The 22,691-nt window shown below is 36.2% G+C and overlaps 2 protein-coding genes across 5 annotated transcripts; one reads left to right on the top strand and one right to left on the bottom strand.

The window, feature by feature from the left end:
* The first annotated feature begins 2,193 nt into the window (after window positions 1–2,193).
* Window positions 2,194–5,610, top strand: LOC112282391 (uncharacterized). 2 transcript variants are annotated; one of them, XM_024519922.3, is made up of 6 exons: window positions 2,194–2,585; window positions 3,158–3,207; window positions 3,356–3,445; window positions 3,608–3,846; window positions 4,890–4,965; window positions 5,209–5,610. In XM_024519922.3, exons 1-6 carry the CDS (start codon window positions 2,510–2,512, stop codon window positions 5,395–5,397), a joined length of 720 nt encoding a protein of 239 aa, XP_024375690.1. In that variant the 5' UTR covers window positions 2,194–2,509; the 3' UTR covers window positions 5,398–5,610. The 2 variants fall into 2 exon arrangements, with proteins under 2 accessions (XP_024375690.1, XP_024375689.1); XM_024519921.3 differs by having other exon boundaries at window positions 4,890–4,980.
* A 1,137-nt stretch (window positions 5,611–6,747) lies between these two features.
* LOC112282078 (exocyst complex component SEC5A) lies at window positions 6,748–16,053 on the bottom strand. 3 transcript variants are annotated; one of them, XM_024519267.3, is made up of 22 exons: window positions 15,954–16,053; window positions 14,941–15,465; window positions 14,264–14,403; window positions 13,833–14,032; window positions 13,338–13,532; window positions 12,904–13,031; window positions 12,494–12,652; window positions 12,228–12,368; window positions 12,024–12,098; window positions 11,691–11,828; window positions 11,295–11,489; window positions 10,784–10,945; window positions 10,499–10,625; window positions 9,923–10,133; window positions 9,678–9,793; window positions 9,289–9,526; window positions 9,058–9,172; window positions 8,845–8,922; window positions 8,600–8,656; window positions 8,065–8,214; window positions 7,617–7,823; window positions 6,748–7,524 (listed from the first exon to the last, which is right to left on the bottom strand). In XM_024519267.3, exons 2-22 carry the CDS (start codon window positions 15,460–15,462, stop codon window positions 7,114–7,116), a joined length of 3,765 nt encoding a protein of 1,254 aa, XP_024375035.1. In that variant the 5' UTR covers window positions 15,463–15,465; window positions 15,954–16,053; the 3' UTR covers window positions 6,748–7,113. The 3 variants fall into 3 exon arrangements, with proteins under 3 accessions (XP_024375035.1, XP_073390534.1, XP_024375036.1); XM_073534433.2 differs by having other exon boundaries at window positions 14,941–15,478; window positions 15,954–16,046; XM_024519268.3 differs by lacking the exon at window positions 15,954–16,053 and having other exon boundaries at window positions 12,264–12,368; window positions 14,941–15,609.
* Window positions 16,054–22,691: the final 6,638 nt, after the last annotated feature.

Here is a 22,691-nt window from a genome sequence, read left to right as displayed (position 1 = left end):
TACCGGGGTTCGTTTTCACTGGAGTTTGCATTTCACATGCGTTTGCATTGTTCTGTTTTGTAGAACGGTAGCATGGAAAATAGATATAGCTTTCATTCTTTAAACGCTTGCGTATCACTTCATAAGTGAAATTGGCTTTCAGATTCATGAAAAATAAATAAATAAATAAAGAAAGAAAATAAAAGTGCTTCAAAGAACTGGCAAAGGTCTACAAGTTTTACCATTGGACCCACTATCTTGCTGATAGTAAAGCACTACATTTAGTCAGTATTTACCTGAATTTAAAGAATGCTGTTGATTCAAATGTTATGTTTTTCATTGATGGTAAGTTTATTAATTCTACCTCACAATCTCACAGTATTTGTACCTTTTCAATGTTATCCATATGCATGTCCATACATCAAAGATTGTTGTTGGTTCATATTTAGATGTATAGGTAGTTGAGTAAATATATATATATATATATATATATACATAGTTAGCATTGCTAGTTTCTTCACATTTTATCCTACTACCACCACAACTCCCACTTTTGTTTGGGTGATTGAACAAATGTTTTGATTGGAATATAAACTAGAGAAAGATGTTGAGTGGGTGGATGATGGATTGAGGTGGCAATAACAAAAATTGTGGTGAGATTAGCAATACTCTCTTTATATAATATGGTATAAAAGAATGATTTTAAAAATATATAAACATACAAGTAATACACATTAGAATAAGTTGTAGATCAAAATGATACAATTCTTTATTTTATATCTCATACATTTTAATGTTTCACACCATTTATGCATTTCACAGAACTACTTGAAATATGTGAGAATTTTCTCACTAGTACATCTTGTCCAAAGTCAAAATAAAGTGTGTCCATACAAAAATTATGACCATTCTATTTTACACTAGTAATTGTATTTATTAAAAGTCTATTTCAAGTAAGAGCTTTATTCATCAAATTCATGATTCATATGATTCATACAATTATTATTTTTTGCATGCTAAGTCTAATTTTATGTAATTTTGTTTTGAACTTCTTTGAAGAATTATTATACATAATAGTAGGCCAAACATCCATACACATTTCATGAAGGTAATATAGCTTCTCAAATCATGGTTATTTTAAAATCATGATGTAATCTATAAAATTAAAATATATATATATATATATATATAGATAGTTGTGGAACAATCTTATACAACAATGATAAGAAGAATCTTTGTGATTATAGATTGACTAACTATAATGGATTGTATCCCACCACACACACATACTCACACTCATTTGCAAGTATACATATATATATAATATTTACATGCAGATACATAGATTGTAAGGAGTTTAAACTTTTGTTATCTAAGGTAGTTGATCCATTGTCAACCATCCCTTCATTTTTGACATATTGGGTGGGATATTTTTGTGAGTGCAGTAACCTATTGTTGACTAGGTCTGACATCCTTTGGTTGGAAATAGATCAGGGGTTGGTTAAAAAGATATGAAGCTATGAGTACAAAATAAAATTCATTGTATTTGGAATGGGGATGCATAAACTATTGATATAAGTGGCAGTTGTTGATTGGTTGGGGTGGAATAAAAACATAATTAGGTGCCACACTTCTCAATTTTGTAACCCATCATTGGTCAGAATTAGGTTGGCCTAAATGTCAAAAATGGATTGAAGAGAATTTTCAGCTAAAAATTTATGTAAATTCTGTTTTTGAACCAAATTGTGTGAAGACAATTGGAATCCTTGTGATTTCTATTTTCCAAAATGGGATTATTTTATTTCTATTTTTATACTTATTGCAAATATGCTGAAATGCTTAAGTTATCAAAAATGGGTCGTCTACCTTGACTCATCAACCTATATAATTCATATCTATCCAAAGATATAAAAGCCAGCACTAATAATACTACTTCACATTCATCTCTTTTTTATGTAAACCCTGTTGGATTGTGGGCTGTAGTGGAGAAAGAACCACTTCAGATGGGACCTGAGACCTGGGACATCAAAATAAACCTATATCGGCACCTCGAATCTGAACTTATCGGTAGGCGGGAACTACTTTAAGTCGAAGTGGGAACGTGGGAACAATGTATGATGTCAGGAACTCGGCAAGATGTCCGGGTATCGAGTGGTGGGAGGTGGGGGAGACGGAAGGGGAGGCCAGACCTAGACCAGATGCCAGTGCTCCCCCTCGTCGCCGCTTCTACCTTTGCCTCCGCGTCACGGCCACGCCATCGTTCCTTTCTAGTGGTGATCGCGTTAGCGCTGTCCACTTTACTCCGGAGGAAAGTTTACGGTGGATTGTGCGTTGCTTCAGTAGCGAGGAAGATCTAGATCGGGAGAGATTTGAAGGTCGTGCGAGGGCGCGAGGGTTGTGCGAGCGGTGATAGTTTTGTTGGAACAAACTTGCCGCCTGTCTCGAGTTTTTTTCTTCTGAGCTAGACCCATTATCTTGGTATATCCTCGCAGATTCGTCGCGTGCGGTGCCTTGTGTGACTGGGCTCATCATGGCGGAGTTCGATGTGCCTGCGGCGATGGACTTTTCTGTCGGCACGACAGAACAGAAGATGGATATGAGTCTTGGTACGTCTGCCTCGTTTGCCCCTGCAATTTTTTTGTGGTGCGTGTTTCTTTAAATGTTCTGCAGCTGTTAGGATTAACTTTGAATGCTATCTTTCTCTGAGCTCTGTTTGCGATATAAGGAAAAGTTGCGTATGAAGGTTTTTACGATATTAACTGTTTTCAGCAGTTGCCAACTCTGACGTCTACTCTTTTCACCGTTTTATTTGTTGATCTTGCTCTTGTTTTTTTTTTTATTGGCTTGAGCAAGGTTGTGTTTCGTGTTCAAATACCGTTTTCATTTTAGATTTCTGGCAGCGAGTTTTAGTGGATTGGAACGTATGTGATAAACTCAGAGTCCGGCACTTGACGTCCTTATCTTTGTTGTACGGTTGCTGTTTCCTGTGTTGTATTGATGTATTCAGATATCAATCCGTACGGATTGTGTTGTTCCGATCCCCGGGATAACTTGGTGCTTCATTTATCAATGTTAATAGTCGGCATACTCTATCGTAGATTCTTGGAGATTCACTTCTTCGCCGTATATCACATGTATGTTGTCTGCGTGAGTTTTACTTATCTTTGTTATTATGCAGACGATATTATCAAGCAGTCGAAGAAGGCTAACGCCAAAACTCGAATTCCGGTAAGTGTTGTCTCAGATAGATATAATCCCGATGTTTTTTTTTTTTTTTTTTTTTTATATTTATTTTGACCTCTTTTCGTTTTTTCTTAAATCAGCTCCCTAAGGTACTTCAAGCTGTTTTAATGACTTTGCATGATTTCTCTTGCAGATCAAAGGAAGAAATAAGACGCCAAACGCTCTTGCTGCTAAGGCTGCACTTCAAAAATCTGTTGCTGCTCGATCATCAGGCATGCGACAGGTGTTGTATTCTGTTCATCTTTAGGAGTTCTGCATGGAAGATCTCTTGCTCTGCGAGGATAATTATATTTTAGTTTGGTGGAATGTTACACTGTAATGCTGGTGGTGCAGATGATGTAGTTCTCTATTGTCTATCCTGATATGTCATCCTTGTGTCTTACAGGGGAAATTTGCGGAGGCTAGAGCCCGTAATGGCGCTGCTAGTTTTCCTGCTACTGCAGCTTCTAGTAAGAGAGCTTTCTCTGCCCCCATTAGTACTCGAAGCAGGCAAATCATGAAAAGCAGCACTGAAATGTCTGGAAGAACTGCATTTGGAAGGAAGCGTAATTTTCAGAGGGGTCCCAATACCTTCCCTGTTGCTGCTCCGAACATGACAGTGTCGGTCGTCAATAATGCGAGCAAGTGAGTGGCTGGTGTGCCCGATTCCAATTGCTGCTACATCTTGGGGATTGTTTTGGTGTATGTACTGGCCTTTGCAATATCAGAACTGGTTTTTGTGACAAGAGGTTCTTCAGTGAAGACCCCCTGCAAGGTGCTCCTTATTTTATGGCTGTAGAATTGAACTTCCGCGTAGGATCGCAAGTGAACGGATTGACTTGTAAATGAAGGATTGAAGATATTTAAAACTTAGTCAACACACTTAAACTGGAGTGGAGAGTATAGATATATCAAATGAGACGGGCAAGGATCTCGGACAGGGTCCATGACCTTACGAGTTCTTTAAGAGAAGAATCGGCCTCCTTTTACGGAGTTCTATTGCATGTCATTTCGCCGCCCTTGGACCTCCTTCACTAGTGGAGGTACATGCCAAGGCTACTCGCAGAGAGCACCATAGGGGGAAGCAACAAGTGCTGCAGCCTATGAGAAGCCCTTCAATGATGGAAGTTGCAATGTGTTGGCTCCCAATGAAGTTGGGAACCAATATGGCGTAGTTTTGGGTAGGGGGTCCCGGACTTGATTTGGTTGGACTTTCAGTCGCAGTTGATTCTCTTGAATGAGCAGTCTGGGGTTTTCTGACAACGTTGATCGAATAGATGAGCATCGCTCGGAGACATTGCTTTCAACCACAAACTTAAAGAACTGGAGATGATTTGGTTTGGCAACTGGGTGCAATCATACTCAGAGGTTATTTTTGATGCGTGGCACTTGAAATCTATATCGAAGGAAACTCTAGCTTTATGGTACTATCATAAGGAAGTGCTTCTCCGGCTACTACGTGTCGCGAATGATTTCAGAGCCCTAATTCAAGTTGGACAGATCCTCTACCTTCGTCTTTTCCTCTCACTTACTCTTCGATCATCAGAGGTATTAGGGTCATGATGGCCTTTGTGGTATGTCCCTCTACCTCTGTCCATCTGGGTTGGTTCGTTGGAGGCGCTTCTTGGCTCGTAGCCAAGAAGGGAAATATGAACTACGTACTAATCTTGTTTGCATATGTGTTGCAGCGTCGGTACCGGCAGGGGAGCTGCTCACTCTCGAAGACGCACTGTAGGAGCCGCACCATCAGTCTCGTTTCGACAGGTCTCAACTGATAATGTACACTCAACCATAATATGCATTGCCTTCGTACACTACGTTTTTCAGCGTGTTTAGCTTGAGAAAGTTGGGAAATGACCTTCGCCTTCTGTGCTCATAGCATTGAATGTATTGGATATCAAATTGCTGAGTTGTACCAGGAAAACCTCTGCTTTCGGTTCAATGATGTTAAGTTTGCCAAATTAGTATTTGGTGATGATGGTACGATGACTGTCTTGTGATGTTCAGGCAAATCACTTCCAAGCGCAGCCTCAGAGGCCCAAGACATTGGACTCGTTGTTTGCAAGTATTCGCAATACTTCGCAACAAGCGGCACCGAAGTTTAACGTCCAGCAAGGTGGCCGCAGGAAAGGTGGCGGCGGCATTGGTGGCAGAGGACGTGGGCAACAAAGTGTTTTCCGGACACAGCCATTTTAGAGTGACCTTTGGAGTACTCCTAAATTCATCTTTAACAAGCTTTCACGTTTTCTATGGTAATTAGAATTGATATCGGTTTGGAGTAGCGAAGGGTGATGCTGTTTCTCACATCCAGGAGAATTAGTTAAGCATATTGTTTATACTGGATAGGTATTTCTTTGGATCATTTTTCTGAACTTGATCATCAATATAGTATAGTCGCTTGATTCCGAATTGTCCTTCCCTCCTTAATGGCTACTTAGGAGCATGTAATTTTCTGGTTATTTTAGGTGTCCACCATGTGAAGCAGGATGCGGTTTTTAAATTTTCCATGTGGCATCGTTGTGTCATGCCAATCTCTAGATCTAGAGATGTACACTTCTAAGCACTGCGCGAACTGTGTTCAGCATGTGAGGATTTGTTTTCTACGGCAAGAACAGTTCAACGTCACGAGACTTGTAATATGTTCTGGGCACGGGTTCAGGACACTCTCGCCAGATGGTTACAACAAAACATATCATAAATTGTTTTATTGAAGCCATGTGGTCCCTCTTACGAATCCTAATATTTTCAAACAATTAGACATGAACTATCTTTTTAAGATTTGCATTTTGGCTTCTTTTTATTATTGTTTTCTTATGATATAGCTTGGTTATTTTGTTGAAGACTGGTTGAATCACTGCAATGCATCATCACTATAATATCTATTTATACACATCAAATTAATACATAAAACAATCATCTACACCAGTAAGCTTTGTGATGGTTTTCAAACTCAAATTCAATGCCGAATACTAATAATTAGGGATGGATAAATTCTTGCTGCATGAATAGTGAAAATAAACTAATGAAAATTCACAAAATTTTATTTAGGATCTAGTTTTTGTTTTTGATGTTTCTTCTTTTCTCAATGCTAGCTGGGAATATTTTGATTTCATACATTTTAAAATAAAATATTAATTAATTGGTTATGGCATTAAATTTTTTATTTTGTTTAGAAATTTGACGTTCAACAAAATAAGTTAAAAACTTTCCTAACCTAAATGTTGTTTTTGAACTAAACAGGGTATCTTTCAATTATGTAAGATTAGGTTTAGAATTTTCTTACTTCAAATTCAGATATTTATTGGTACTGAAATTTGTAAATACAGGAATACGTAGAATTAAAATATGTTCTAATTACTCGATAATTCTTAATAAACTATAAACAATAAATGTTCATTTAATTATTTTTCAATATGTTAAAAGTGAATATATGCGTAGTATTCTTTTGTTATCAATATATTTCGTTAGTATCCATCTCATCAAATTCTCTTTTTTAGCAGTAAATTCTGGTGTCCAACCACGCTTCATCAGTTCACAATGTAAATCTTTGTCTACTAAAATCAGCTTCACGATCACAGTCGTGATATTAACTGGTGCAATTTGCTTTACTAATAATTGCAAAAAGAATGTCCGTACAGAGCAGTTACAACACATTTTCAACTCACTTGCCAAGCAGAGGGTGTTGCATCGCTGAGTAATAAGTATCTTAGAAAGGCCAGATTAACCTCTAATAAATCGAGTTTGACCACCACTTGAATTGAGTAAATTAACGTGACTACCTAACCTACTGATTCACAAAGGTGATTGGTTTATGCAACAATCAGTTCAATGTACAGGACTGGAACCACAAAGGTGGATATGAAGTGCCTACCAGGCTTTGACACGAAAAATACGGGTTTCGTGCATTGAATTCTAACCATCATGGAAGAGTCTTGGAACAGGCCTCTGCACAGTACGTCTTAATTCCACGGAACCTCTTGAATATCGGTCAGTTGCATTAGGAGTCCCTCTGGAACGCAAGTCAACTATGCCTCCATCACTGCCAAATTCTGAACTTGCGTAACTGCCATATGGTGAGAGGAGAGGAAGGACACCGACAGGCTTCACTGACTCAGAGTCAGTCAAGCTCGATGCAGAATTTTTCCTACGATGTCTTGTCTTTAACGTACTCGGAAAGTTTGACCGAGTTCGCTGTTGAGTGGCTACGGTCCGCCTCCCTTGTAGGTCCGAGTTCGTAAGTGCATCCGTGAAACAAAAAACATTGACACGTGTTCTCTCCAGTTCGCTTGAAAGGTACTCGGCTATAACTTGTTGAACGAGTATCTTTACACATCACAAACATCACGGAAGTTCAGCTCCTACCCTTCCAAAATTATTAGGAAAAATAATGTGTAGTAAGGTTTGGTAACCAATACCTGTATGTCCTCCTGTGAAACGTTCACAATAGAACCTCTGTCCTCAGTTCCATCATCACTGCTTCTCGTAGACCTTCGTAGACCTAGTTCAGATACATCACCGACAGTCTCAAGAACCCTGTCAAGAAGCAAGTCCCGCAAGTGAAGAACTATATCACGGGATGTTGCGTTCATGTAGCCTCCGAGAACAGCTTCAATATATTTAACCTGAAAAAACAAGTTTCAAGAAGATTTGAAAAGAAGACATTGACATCATGGGTAGACGACAGCAATATTAGAAGAGTTCATATTTATTACGTGGGTGGATATGCCATTTACACCAATGACATTGGAGAACCTTGCTACCAAAGCACAACCAATTGAACCCTTGACGCATATTCTTAAGCGTTCTTGAGAAAATTCAGACACCTATTAATATTCTCGAACAAAATAAGAAATCCATATTTACCTCGAGCATCAGCTGACAGTATCCTTGAACATCAAGGGATTTTAACACCTTAGTCTTGTTCTCTGTGAAGACATTGAGCAAAGCTTCCAAAAGTCCTTCCGCCAGATGGTTTATCACCTTCTCTACAAAAGGTTTGGCCCCTGCATAGACCTGCCCATAGAATACACAGTTCACGCTGCTTAACATAGTCTGAAACTTTCGCTAGTATTCAAAATCCATCTTCTAAAAAAGATATGATGCGATGCCTAGAGAATAAAGCATCACTAAACCTCTATATAATCCACATACATGAACACTTCTTTTGTGATTCAAAAACCGCTAATAGAGAAGGCCTAAAAACCTACAATCATGATTCTCCCGACTTCCAGGCAAATTTTATCTTTCATTATGGAATACTAGTATATAGAAGGGGACAAATTAACTAACAGAAGTAACCAATCACTTTTAGCCACAACATTATTTCGGAGAATTGAGCCACAATAGCGAAAAACATTGATTTGCAGACAAACAAATGACGGAATAAGTCACCACCTACCTCTGCATGGACGGATACCAGTGGATGAAGTAATTCTACCACTGCTCCTCGTATGCCCTAGAAAGAATTATCACGGTTTCAGGCTGAATGATCTAAATGTCAAATGGATCCATTTGACAGGGAATAAACTGGAGTGTGATACAGCTAGCAAACCGAGTTAGTGAAAAACATACGAAAGAATGCTTTCACAATTTCGCTTGTCATGAAGGGCATTGCAGGAGTCCAGAAAAGTAATAAAAATCCACCTTCACCGGTGGGGAAGCAGACCACTGTGTCCCATCATCTAGCAAGTACGCAGCAGCAGCTATTCCAACAGACATGGCCTGCAAGCAAAGAACCCGGCAAATATGTAGAAGGTTCAATTGCAGTCAAATGAGCCCAGCAGCTCCACTGTCATTACACCGAACTGGGACTTCCGTGGAACAGGTAAAATAGTTCAATGAAGTTTATTATAGAACCTTCTCATAGTTGTATTGATTGAGAATCTTGTCTTCCGAAGATGACAAGCTGGCTCCTGCTTCTTCAGCAGTAACATGACTGGCCCCAGGTCCTATTCCCCTCTTGTCTTCCTTGCTGCCAATGCATACCCAAAGTCCTCTCAGCGAGAAGTAGGAGCATTCATAAACTTGAAAACGAGGTCATGAATACAAAAAGCGAGTCCCAAAAGAATTGTAATGCCATCCGCTCACCCAGCATAAGACCAAACATGTTGATACTTTCTTGAAAGCTCTGGCAGTACGTGTGAATTACAGAATCCAGCATTACTGAGCACCATCAGGAGGCGCTGGTGGTGGCTGATCACTTCATTTCCAGCTACGAGTCCCACAAACCTCTCTGACCCTGATGGTTCGTGTTCAAAATCGGTTTCATCATTTTTAAGTGGTAGAGGTGATCTTGAAAGCTCGAAGGCTAGCTTTTCCAGATTTTCTGCAAAGTGAAAACTGACCAACTTAAACAAACGCTAAGGTACACTTTCTGAATAACTTACTATTTGCTTGCAGAAATCATACGGCATGGATGAAAATGGTATCGATGAGGTAATCACAAGATAACGTTTCCTGGAACGTTGACAACTGACCGGCAAGTGTGAGAAAACACTCAAAGAACGTGTTGTGCACGTTGTCCTGCATTTGATGGAGCTGGTTGACCATATCCTCGTGCCCAGGAGATCCCACTTTTAGCCTGTCTAGCATCCTGCGACAAGAAATACGATGCTTGAATAAGTTAGTTTATATTCTCTACTGTCTGGTGTGTACTGGTTTGCATTTTCTGTTAAGGATATAAAATTCAGAGATTTGCTCACGGTTATAGAATGAACTTTACTCAGTTAGATACTCCATTGCAGATTCAAGCATGTCCCGAAAACGGAGAGGTATACTTGAAATTGCAAAAGGTGAACCACCCCGTTCTACCGTGGCTACAGGAATCCAATCCTCTTCGTTCACCAGATCTGTGGTGGCAGTGTGCACGAGAGCACATAATCGTAGAACAAATACTCTTGTCACTTCAGTACGCAGCACCAACAGCATTTGAACTGTGAAGAAATAGCATAATAAATCAGAAGGCCATATACAGTAGATTACACAAAAATAATATTTCATACTCGCCCTCCCTGCAAGTGATGAAATTTCCTCATGTGATGACCGCACATGAACGTACACAAACTGCAAGCAACCCATATTCCTATAAAAGCGACATCAAGTACACCAACTAAGTTCAGCATGATGTCATGAAAAGACATAATAACCACGGATATCAAACATATTATTTATGATCTCCAGTGAGTAATGTACTCTAGGTTCCTAATCGTCAAGAGACTACAGAAATCGCTATAATTTCAATCAAATGAATGCATTTCCATTCGCAATCTGGCGTCAGAGATTCTGAAGAGAAGTTTACATGCACTTGCAGGAGCACAATCGTTTCCTTCAAGTGCAATACATGCTTTTGATATCTCTGCTACTCCTTGCCGCATGTATGGGCGAAGGACATTGGCTTCTGCGAGGGAAAGATATGCGGTCTGGACCTGGTAGACAAAAACCAACAATAAACTTTTGTCAATAACTAATATCACCCAGACACAACCTAAGGGGTGCGCAGTGTTAAAATCATCCAATTAACATGAACATCCACTGCTAAACTAGTCAAGAATGCTTTCAAGAATTTCCAGCCTCAAAAAAGTACCTTTGATTCATAAAGAGAAATAATGCAGTGGACCATGGTAACGACTTCATCCAGAGAATGAGAGGTGAATTTCGATTCAGCAACTTCTTCAAAGGGATAGCTTTCGCTCTCATTATCTGATTTAGAGCCTGCCTTTCGCAATCCCATGCTTCCACCAGTAACCTGCAAAATGTGAGCTCATTTTTCAGGCACCCACGTTCTACTCTAACCGCACTACTAATCATATCTTGGCTGTACTACGCATCGGCTTCAAATTATCCGCTATCATCAACATCATGCCCCAAGGGTCTAGGAGACTTTAATGTACCATTCTATTGCCGAACTGATAGATTTCGTGAAGGGTATTGTGAAGTATTATATCACAATAACCTTGCTTCAAGGTGGTGTATGAACAACATACCAGGTAGTCGCTACACCTTAAAAATCTGCTCCTGTCTGGACTGACGGTTCAAACTATAACTAATCCCTACAGACTATATTGCTGTTCAAATGCGTTACATCAAATAAATACCTTAGTAAATTTCCCATTGAATATGGAGATAGCTAGACGCCAGAAACTTGGCAAGTGCGTTACGATAACAGCCGTAAGTCGCCGAATTAGACGACCCAAAAGTGCGTCCGATTCGTTGCCAGAAGTATCTATAATACTACTTCGATCTTGCTCTCTATCATTGCTGCCTAGAAGCAGGTTAAAGTCCACATCTGACTGCAAGTGCACCAACGCAAACTTGAGACTAAATGTTGCAAAACAACACAGTAAAAAAGATTAGAATATTACGAACTACTTTACCAATTCATCCTAATAAAGACATGCATTCGCCAGAATACCCCTCAAATTGCCTTCACTACCATTGAAAATAGTGTTTTAGGGTGCGGCCCAGTGAGGAATAGCCTGAGAAACACATACAGCCTTATTAGATTCTCGCTGAAGTTGCTTCCAACGAGCATCCGACTGAACACGCTCGCGAGCGCGCCCAAGAAGAGCATCCATTCGAGAATCATGCTCTAAGGTACATCCTTCCAGGAGTCCCCGGATTCTCCGATCCTGTCGAATTGAGTCACGAATCAAATAACCTAAACATAAGTGAAATGCAGTTGGGGAAGAACAAGACTGATCCAGACTCCATTATCCATGAGGGTGTTCAAAAGAAAAAGGCGAGGTTGCTGAAACTTGAAAAGCTACTATTATGACACTTGTGATTAAACCCTTAGAAAGTCTGACAGTAGAAAGGGAAGACACCTGAATAGTCAGGTAATGCCAAACAGGGTCTGAATCTGGCTCAAGCTCCAGCAGGAGCCGAATCGTGTTCTCCAACTACACACAAAACAAATAGGCACTCAAATAAACCTTCGTTTGCTCACGTGTAGGCCTCAAGAATTGCACTCCAGCAAGGCAGCGACTCCAATAGCAACAATACCTGCGTGAAGTAAATGATAGACTCACCAGGAATAGTGGCAGCACAATCACGCAAGCTCTCACCTGAGACATCTCGAGATGAGGATCCTCCATCTTCTTGTAAAGCATCTCTTTGAATTCCTGAACAATCTTATCTACCTCTTGCAGCACCCTGCTCAAAATGGCAACCTGCAGAAACCTCAGACACATGGTATAATTGTGGCTGATATCAATTGTGCAGAAAATGCCCTTGACCACGCTTGTAGACATGAGCAAGCTCTGGGAAAATAGAAATAAGAGCTGCAATAGCGTACATGTGAGTACAACACAAGTGTTTTGGCTTTTTTGTACTCCCGAACTGCAAGGTCGTATTCACCCTTGCTAATACTTGCGCGAATCATGCTAGGCAAGTTGAAGAGGGTTCTGAATCGCTGGAGCATTCCTTGAACAGATCTTATACGCTCCACTTGAGCCTACAACAATGTCCAGGAAATTCGATTACTGTAGAGTTTGAATTAACATCATAACTACGCCACCGTTCACAGTATTCAATTGAGAATCTTATGACAATAGACTGAACAGGATGAGAGGATAGCCATGGGCGAGTTCAGGCTAGTCTAACAAGCACAAACTGATCCTGGACTTCCACGAGATTGAAATTGGGGAAGAAAATGTAATTTGGAAAATAAGATGATTCGATATAAAATGAGAAGCATGTGTGGACCTGTCGTTCGAGGAGAGGTGCGAATGCTCGCTTGGCAAAAACATCGACTTCCCCAATGGCATTGTTAAGATGCACAGTTCCAGTGCCCTCTTTGGGAGATTCTATTTGTTGAAGTTTTAAATGTATATCTGCAAAAATTGAGGAAACGAGCATGAGATGCCAGGCGTACACTAAAGTCTTATAAAAGATAGACAAGAAACGTATACCCCATGCCAACTTCAGAACCTCAGTGCCATGATCACCTCAACCAAGTATTTTAAAATACTGGCTAGATCTTAAAGGTGGAAAAGCAAACTCAGATTAGCGAAGGATTTTTAGGAGCTAGAACATGACGACGGGCTCATTTGGGTGGGAGCCGCAGCAAGTATCGTGTTTGCTGATGCTCGTAATCAAGCAACAGCATACACACCTAAATCAGAAGATGGAGTCATTACCGTCAATGGTGTTCTTGCAGGAGATGAAACAGTCAAAATTCTCTTTCACCAACTTCTTCAGTTGCTCTTTGCGACTTTGCAAACCACGCCGCAAAGCATCACCAGCATCCTCGAGATCATGCGCACTGGTATTCTGATGTATACGAGCGAGGAAGAACCTTGGATCAAACTTCTCCGAATGATAAATTATTTTCTCTACACAGGGCAAAAACTCAACCATGAAGTCTTATAAGAAGAGTCTAATCAGGGCGTATACTCCTGTAATCCAGAGCTCATCCAGACCTATACAATGGTGTAATCTTGGTGTGTTCACAGATGCAGAGATGTATTGTGATGAGACCAGCGGAAACTAGTGAGATGCATTCTTGCATTAAGAACCAAATATCACAGAAGGCTATGCAAAAGAGAAGTCTAAATGATTTGTAAATCATAGACAGTTGGAATGAAACTCAGGAGTCAACAGTCCAGAAAAAAAGATGGTGAATAACAACGCACCTCTTGTAGCATGATCTTTCACAACTGGAAGTTCAGGCTGATCAGGATCTACTTCAGTTGTGTCTCGTGTAGGTACCTTCATATCAGCCTTCTTGCCTTTCAGGAAACCTCGTCCTCCATCGCTCCCTTTGTCTGTCGAAGAAGGGTGATCGCCAAGCTTGTCTTTAGGAATTAGTGTCAAACTTCTGATATCTATAAGACTGCAGAAATAGGGGGTTAGATACAGGACTTTCAGGATCCATTCGCAATGAGGGATACTACCTTAAAGCTGAAAATGGAGCAACAACCTAACTTGCGACAGAATGACTTAATGCTCGAAGAGCTACTCTAAAAATTATGATCACTTGACCATACAAAGCTCGTCGAAATAAAGGGCGTCATTCACATCGGTATATAAAAAACCAATACTTAAGTGTGTGTGATGCACATACCCAAGCCCCAAGGGATCAACATAGTCCTCTGCTCTCGGGATAACATCCACGATATTGGTTGACTTGCGCAAGCGGATTCCTGGCGCATGAGAGGTTGGTGCTGTTCGGGTTTCCCGCATTTCCCGCACCCTTCTTGCCAGCTGCAATTTTACACGTCAAGAAATGGTATCAATTTCTTTAAAACTTGCTGGGACATTTTCGATATTCCTAAATGGATGGAAAATCTGGATGTCAGGTAATCACAAAATTTTGATATATTCTTAAAACAAACGCAATGACTTCTACGTTAATCATGTATGAAGTCAAATTTTGCAAATTAACTAGAAATCTTCAATTTTTTTTGTTATAAAATTAATCACTAAAAAAGAACTTCAAGTGCGAGCATTTTTCCTAATTCTGTGAAACGAGAGTTGAAAAGTTACAGAATTCAGACATGAATATCTTTATCCTTCAATTCAATGCGCAATAAACTAAATGCCTACAGGTTGAAGCCGATTATAGCGAGATGTGGGGAACAATGAAGTAAATATATCTCTTCCCTTTCAATCAGAAGGAGCTCGTTCGCAAAACTCTCATAAAATTTTCGGAGATCTCGATATACATTTCAAGCGCCTAGTGCAAGACAGGAACGTAATAACAAGTCTATTAGACTTAAGATGAAGGTAGACGACATTGACCTCTGCTTGATCAACTCCACTCCAAGTCGAAGGATCTTCATCGTTCTCATTCCACAGATCGTCATCCTCGTCCACTGCTGCGCCCTGAGACTTCAATGGCTTATTGCTTGACACGATCGCGCGACGTCCCTGCGACTCATCATCATCATCATCATCATCCGAGGATAAACTCAGAAGCTCCACATCCGACTCATCATCGTGCTCAATCGTTGAAGTCTTAGCAGGTGCTACTCTCCTTGGGGGGGCAGCAACCTGAACTCCATTAGCACTAGAGGACCTCCTCCTCGGTGGGCCACCGTTCACTTCTGTCTGCGGAGCCTCCCTTCTTGGCGGTCCTCTGCCAGTTGGCGAGAGAGAAATGTGTTTTATACCGCGTCGAGGCTTGTGTTGAGACGGACCTGATGCCGCTACCGACACATTTGGAGGCGGCTGATTTGGTGGCCTCTGGTAGCTCACTTCCCTGGCTGCTTGCTCCGCCAATGCCCGCTGCAAAAGCTCCTCTTCCTCGTCGTCGTCCCTCATACTCTACCACCCGTCACTAAGCCCCTCGTCACTCCCAGGGATTCCTCAGTCGTAATCCCTTCTAAACTACTGCCTCCCCTGAAGCTGTGCTCCAATGCAACGCCGCAGAAAAACTACGCACTCACGCACAGGAATCGAAATACTAATCCAGGAAGAGGGGATGGGAATGCAGGTAACCCGTGACCCTATTGCCTGGATCCCCTTACTACCAACCTAATCTCACAGTAACCGCCCTCCTAGACTTCTAATAACCACAATGCGGCCCCGTTGCCGACACCTCGAGAAGCAGAGCAATCAATCGGTCAAATCGTTAACGACTCAAGAGCAGGAAAACGTCAAAAGAATTAAAAGCAATGTAGAGGGATCACAATGGCAATGCTTTGGCCTGGGTCCATGGTATCTATGAACTCGGCTTGTGCCACCAGGTGAGGCAATGCGACACGATGAGGAGCGCCACCCCTCGCAGTCAATGCAAAGAATAGTGAACAAACCTGTTGTGAGGCTGCGCCTTTGAAAAGCGGAAGGAGATGAAGCTCCGGAGAGAGAGAGAGAGAGCAGAGCAGTGAACTGTAAATTGGTCCGACGCTGGATCTTTCATGGACAGGAAAAAAAAAACATTTTCCCTGCTGATGCAGCAGCCTCGCAGATCTTCCAGCCTCGCCTTGCCATTTGGTACCTTCTGGATGCCTCTTGCCGTCCCAGCGTACACCTTCCCCAACATCAACTGCCTTCTGATACCCGGGAGATATTAACAGGGTATATACCGAATCTCTCCTCCTCCAATGGAACTGCTACAACATGATGGTTGACTCTGCATGCATGCATGCATGATGGTGCTGCTGATGATGATGATTCTGTTTCGCTTCTGTGACTTCTCTTTAAAGTTTTATGGAACCAGTCACACTCAAACATAACTTTCATTTACTACAATCTATTTCAACATGACATTATTATTATGACGTGGTTTCAGTACTTGTTGGCATTGATATTTTCATTCAAGAAATTTTTATTTTTAATGAATGAAATATATTGCATTTTTTAGAATATTTTTTACATTAATTTCTTATTATTATCTTCTTTAAATATTGTTAATTTATTAAAAAAATTAATAAAAAATAATAAATTTTTTCTTTTCGATTTTGATATGAATGCTATAAAAATAAAAAATTGCTCATGATTACTACTTGATATACTAAAACTTTGTTGGTATTTGTCATATGTTTTAGAATACTTAAAAGTATTTATGTGCAATATATTACATATTTAAAGTAAATATTAATATAATTTTTTTTCAACACACACATTTTATAATGCATTTCTATATTTTTTATGAATAACTAAGTTGTAATTTTAGGGTATAAGGTTCTAAGTGTGTTGAGATATACATATATATATCTTTAAAATGTGTATTGTATGGTGTTGCATTTTGGTTTAGGTAATATAATTTTTTTTACTTTAATGTCATATTAGTTTTTTTATTTAATTATTTGTAATATACAAGTTTTTAAAATAGTTCATTTGCATTGACAATTATTATTCAATGACTATGTATTAAATATCCTTAAAAAGATGAATGACAATTCTAATATAGTTATAGTAGGTTAATCTTGTAAAATTATATATATATATTTGCTACAATGTTTATCTAAATCAAAACTATCTTGTGATCATTTTATTATTTTGTTTGTACAAAAAAGAATAAAAAGATTATGAGATGTTTTTATTTTTGGCTTGCTTGCTAATAAAAATATTTTGATTATTTTAGAGAGATTAAATATATAATCAAAGATGTCTTTGTTGATTGCTATAGATAATTCTTGTGTGCACCTATCTCTATGTTTCTTCCAACAAATTATAATTTTTATTATTTTCTTTTATTTCTAAATGTTTCATTATTTAAGCATTGCTTGAATTATTTTATTAAAAAAAATTTAAAAATTGATTGTCAAATAGAATTTGGTTTGACAATATTATACCTTTGCAAATTTAAAATCCAAGAATATTATTTCTAAATAAAATACAAGAATTTACATTTAATTATATAATATAGCTAGAACAAAATCCCATGTATTTTTTTATTTTATAAAAATCTCAAATTCTTGCTATCTATTAAAAAAATCTTCAAATTATCATTAGATTTTAAACAAATCTTTATATTTTTTTGTTGTTATAAGCTAAAATCTAAATTGGACTTTGTGATAACACATGACCAATCCTCTATAGTTGGCGTCTTTCTTAATATTTAATAGATATGTAAATATAAATTACTTATAATTGAATATGTAAAATATTTCTAACAATAATTTAAAGTATAAAATTATTAATAAATGTCTCTACATTATTTACAAGATGTTTTATGTAGGAAATAATAAATATACATATTTTTCATAATATAAGAGCATTAATTTTTTTGATTATAGTTTAGATAACATACCAAAATAAAATTAATATAGGCTTTGCTTAATATTTTTTTTTAAATATAATCTTTTTATTATAATGCTTAAACTATTCTAATAATAAAAATCATATCTAAACTAAATGCTATAAATATAATAATATATTTTGAATATTTTAAAGTTATTATTTTATTTTTCAATATTAAAGAATATGATGTTTGACATGATATTGAAAAAAAATTAAAAGATTACAATCTAAGATATTAATGTGAGTTCATTTTTAAAAAATGCCATATGCTTTTTTCATCATTAATTTCTAAAATTCTAACAATCATTCAAGATCATGGAAAAACTATTCAATGGTTGTAATTATTATTTAAAATAATTAATATAATTTACATATATAGTGATTCACGCAATAGAAAAAAAAGACATTGAAATTCATCTATATTAATACTTTGATTAGAATTATATACACATCTAATGTTTTTGGTACTATATTCATTACTTCTATTATACATGTCAAATAGATATTATTAGATTATAATTTTATTGTGAGCAATAATATGATGCTTTCCATATATTTATTTACTTTATCAATATTATTGTATTTAGAGTCTACCTTCTTTTATCATAGATAAATAGAATGCATTAGATACTACTTTTGATATCTCATCATTATTTATTTTTTAAATCTTGGTGCTAATAATTTTTGTTGTCTTACAAGTTTAAATACATGTATCTATGCCATTATTACAAAAGACTTTCTTGCAATTATAAATTTCTTTTTGTAAAGAATCTATTTATCATAAGATTTAAAATTTTCTTTGTAAATTGTAAAGATTAATAGAATGTTGTGTTTTCTTGATAAGTAAGTCTTGATATTAAAAATCATAATAATTCATCAATAAAGTTTTATAGATCATCAATAAGTTAATTTTATTATAAGATAATGATAGAAATTGTGATTTCATTACTTTTGTGGTTTATAAATATAATATATAAAAAAATTGATACAAAAAAAAAAAAAAAAATAACTATAAGAATATAATAGACCGTTAGTCTTTCATATATATATATATATATATATATATATTTGAATTAATAAGTTTTTAAAGTGAGATTTTAAAATTTAATAAAAATAAAAAGATTATTTGTTTTTATAATATTTAAATTTTTATCCTTGTGTAGTTTAAATAAAGAATTCTTTAATAAGTACCAATATATCTTATTATTATTAGATTCTTATTTAATTTAAAATTATGTACTATCTTATTTTTAATTATAATCAAAGCATATTCGATGTGAATTTACTATCATAATTAATTTAATTGACATTGATGTCATGATTGTATTAATAATATTAAAGATTTGATAGATGTTCTTATGTAGTGTATTGTATTGTTTTTGCTAATATTTATTAGCAACTCCAATGATAAATAATCCTTTGAATTTATTACTTTAAGTTGTATGTATAATGTATAATAAATAAGTGAGACATTTTTAAAAATAAAAAATAAAAAATATGTATATTTAAGAAGAAATTTGAATAATTATTGCCAAAGACTAGAAACTAAAAAGTCTTGAAATTAGACTATTAGCAAGAAAACAATTAAGCAGAGTAGTGAGACCTCACTCTTACCTCTTTATATGTAAGAAGATATTTATATGGATCAACCTCAAGGATTTGTACAACAAAGCAAAAAATATCTTGTATGCAAGTTGAAAAAATCCTTTTATGGATTAAAACAATCACCAAGAGTATGGTACCAATATTGTTGTATTACATGAAGTTTTGCTTGAAAATGCACCAAGCACTTGGCTGTGGAAGGTAGAAGAAAAATTGTAACAATAAGATCCTAAAAAATTCAATAGAATTCTAAATAAATTCTAATTAAACCTTAATAATACTAATGAAGATTTAATCAAATTCAAAAAAAAATCTTAAAGAAATATTAGAAAAATCTTAAATAAATCTTAAATAAATTTTAACCAAATCCTACTCTAATCCTAATTGAAATCCTAATGGTCCTCAACTAAATCCTAGATCAAATCCTAATTCTAAATCAAACCCTCTATAAATCCTAAATCCCAAATAAAACTCTAAATAAATCCTAAAATTTAAATTAAACCTTAGATAAATCTTAAATTTTAAATCAAATACTAGACAAATTCTAAACCTTAAATTAATTCCTAGACAAATCCTAAATCCTAAATCAAATCCTATACAAATCCTAAGGTAAATTAGAATCCCAATACCTATTATTTAAAGACTTGATTTTACTTAAAAATTTATATATCTTTCAACTTCTTAATTAAAAACAAATGCAAAAAACTTAAAAATAATCACATTTACCAAATGGAAGAAAAATCCTAAAAACTACTCGGGTATTGGCCGGCTTCCTATTCCAATCTAAATGTTGAACTTCTAGTGCCAATATCTATTATTTTAACCATTTATTTTCTCCCAAAATTTATTTAAATTATTAAAAATTAAGTCTAGTTTTTAAATACAAAACTTTTACTTTAATCCAATTAATAAATCACTAAAGATCTTAAAAATATTCATTGATACTCAAACTCCAATTTTTGAGATCTCAATCTACAAATACTTTTATATACTTTGATTTAACTATTTGATTGACTTTAAATTTAAAATACACATTAAGCACAACTATATCCACTAGTCTACAAAATTGTACTTATGGATCTATAATAAAACTTCCAAAATTACTCAAAATATCGATCCTATTTTATTTTGTAAAAATCTAAGTCATCTAAAACAACCTTGAATTTGTAAAGTTCTTACAAAATCATTGCAAATCCAAATCATACAAAACCAATGTAAATAGAAACCTTATCAAGTCTGCTCTCAAACTTTGTTCTTTGAACTTCTAAAGAATCTCAAAATCACCATAGGTATATGGTTTTGTTCCTCAAGGTCTGATTTTGTCCAAGGTTAATAACCGGCCCTCTCCGGGTATTAATTCTTCGCTTCTTGAAATAATTTTTTCTAAAATCTACTCTCAATTTTCTCCCACACATGCCTATATCACTTTATTTTTTAATCTACTTTGATTTATCTTATTTATGGCTCTACAAAATAAATAGAAGCCTACTTTGAAAAAAAGTTAATAATAATATCCTTTAGTTTTATTATTACTTTGACTATTATCTATTTTTTAAGATATTTGCTATAATATTTTATAATAAGATCTTTTAATATATAATTTTTTTTCTTTGTCTTTTAATTATTAGTTGTGTTACATCATGATAATGTATTGATACATTTTTTTACCAATAAGAAATTTGTATGAAAAGAAGCTAATCATTTATTATATGTGATGCAATCTCAAGAGTTCTAACTGATTGTAATCTTCTATGTTGATGATTTGATCATCTTAGTGTCACAGACGTACTCATGTAAGCTAGTAATTACATATACAAATATGTAGAAATAAGTAAAAGTAGATAAAAATAAGTGAATTCTATAGTATTTAATATGGAAGCTTCCTAGAAGCTTCATAGACATTGCTTTGACTTCATAGGTATCTTTAATTGACTTTTTGGATTAGAAACGTGGTCAACAAGTTGGCCATGTGCCACACATGTTGTTAGCTTGAAGATCAACCTAACTAAGTGGCCTACACGTAGAAAAACTTGCCTTGTAAATCAAGGCATGTGTCCTACAAAGTCAACACATATTGGAGGTCCTATAGAACGTTGCCATGTAGCCCCTAGTTAGATAAGTATATATAGAGACAAGAGTGAAGCCTTCTTCACTCTTGTCAACTCCTTTCTTGCTTCCAGTCTAGTTTCAAGGGTCTCTAGTTTTCTTGTCTTTTGGCAATAGCCATTCTAGTTTCTCTTTCAATATACATACTTATTTATTTATATTTTTTTACCTTTCTTTGAGTGAAGGCTCACTTATCTGAATTGATTTTTCATCGAGTTCTTGTCCTTGACAGATTGACAAGAGTACACCTACAATATCAGAGCTTTGTCTAATCTTGATTAAGAGTGGATTACCCCTTTTTCTTGATAAGATATAAGCATATTAGAAGTTGCGGATTACCCTCTTTTAAACTGATATTATTCTTAGTATTTTCTTTGTTCTCAAGTCCTCTCTTCTATTTGTCTTGAGCGATATTAGACATCTTCTCTTTTCTAAGTATTATTATGGCAGAACTTGTTGAAATGAAGAGTGCAATGGTACAAATGCAAGAGCAATTGAAGGAGTTAATGCTTGTGATACATCAACTCAATTTACCACCACAAGGAGCAACAAGATTGGCAGGAAGTGAAGATATAGAAATGGTTGGAGCTGCTTCAACATCTGTACCAAATCATGTCCTTTCTCCTGTGGTGGAACGTCCTTCAAATATTAGAGAACCAAGAATTGCCCTACTCGAGAAGTTTGATGGCACTAGATCCAAGTTTCGAGGATTTATCAATCAAGTATAATTTGTAATTGAACTTCAACTCCAAAGCTATCCAACTCCAAGATTGTAAGTTAGATTCATTGGTATGCTTCTTTTAGGTTTAGCACTATCATGGTTTTCATCTTTTCTTGAATGACGAGATCCAATATTAAATAATCTAGAGGTTTTTCTAGCGGAGTTTCGATCCATGTATGGAGAACATGATGCAATTCATATTGCAACCAATAAGATCTGTATTTTATAACAAGGTAATCGATCAGTAACGTTGTACGTTTCACAATTTTGATAACTTGTAACTGATATCAAGTGGGATGATGCTGCACTTATTAGCCAATTTCTCTACGGATTATAATATGCGGTAAAAATATTAATGCTCAACTTACCTCATCCT

The sequence above is a fragment of the Physcomitrium patens genome, chromosome 5 (assembly GCF_059467195.1).
Source record: "Physcomitrium patens ecotype Gransden chromosome 5, ASM5946719v1, whole genome shotgun sequence".
NCBI lineage: Eukaryota > Viridiplantae > Streptophyta > Bryopsida > Funariales > Funariaceae > Physcomitrium > Physcomitrium patens.
The sequence above is the reverse complement of the archived record's forward strand: the minus strand, read 5'-3'. Positions and strand labels throughout refer to the sequence as shown.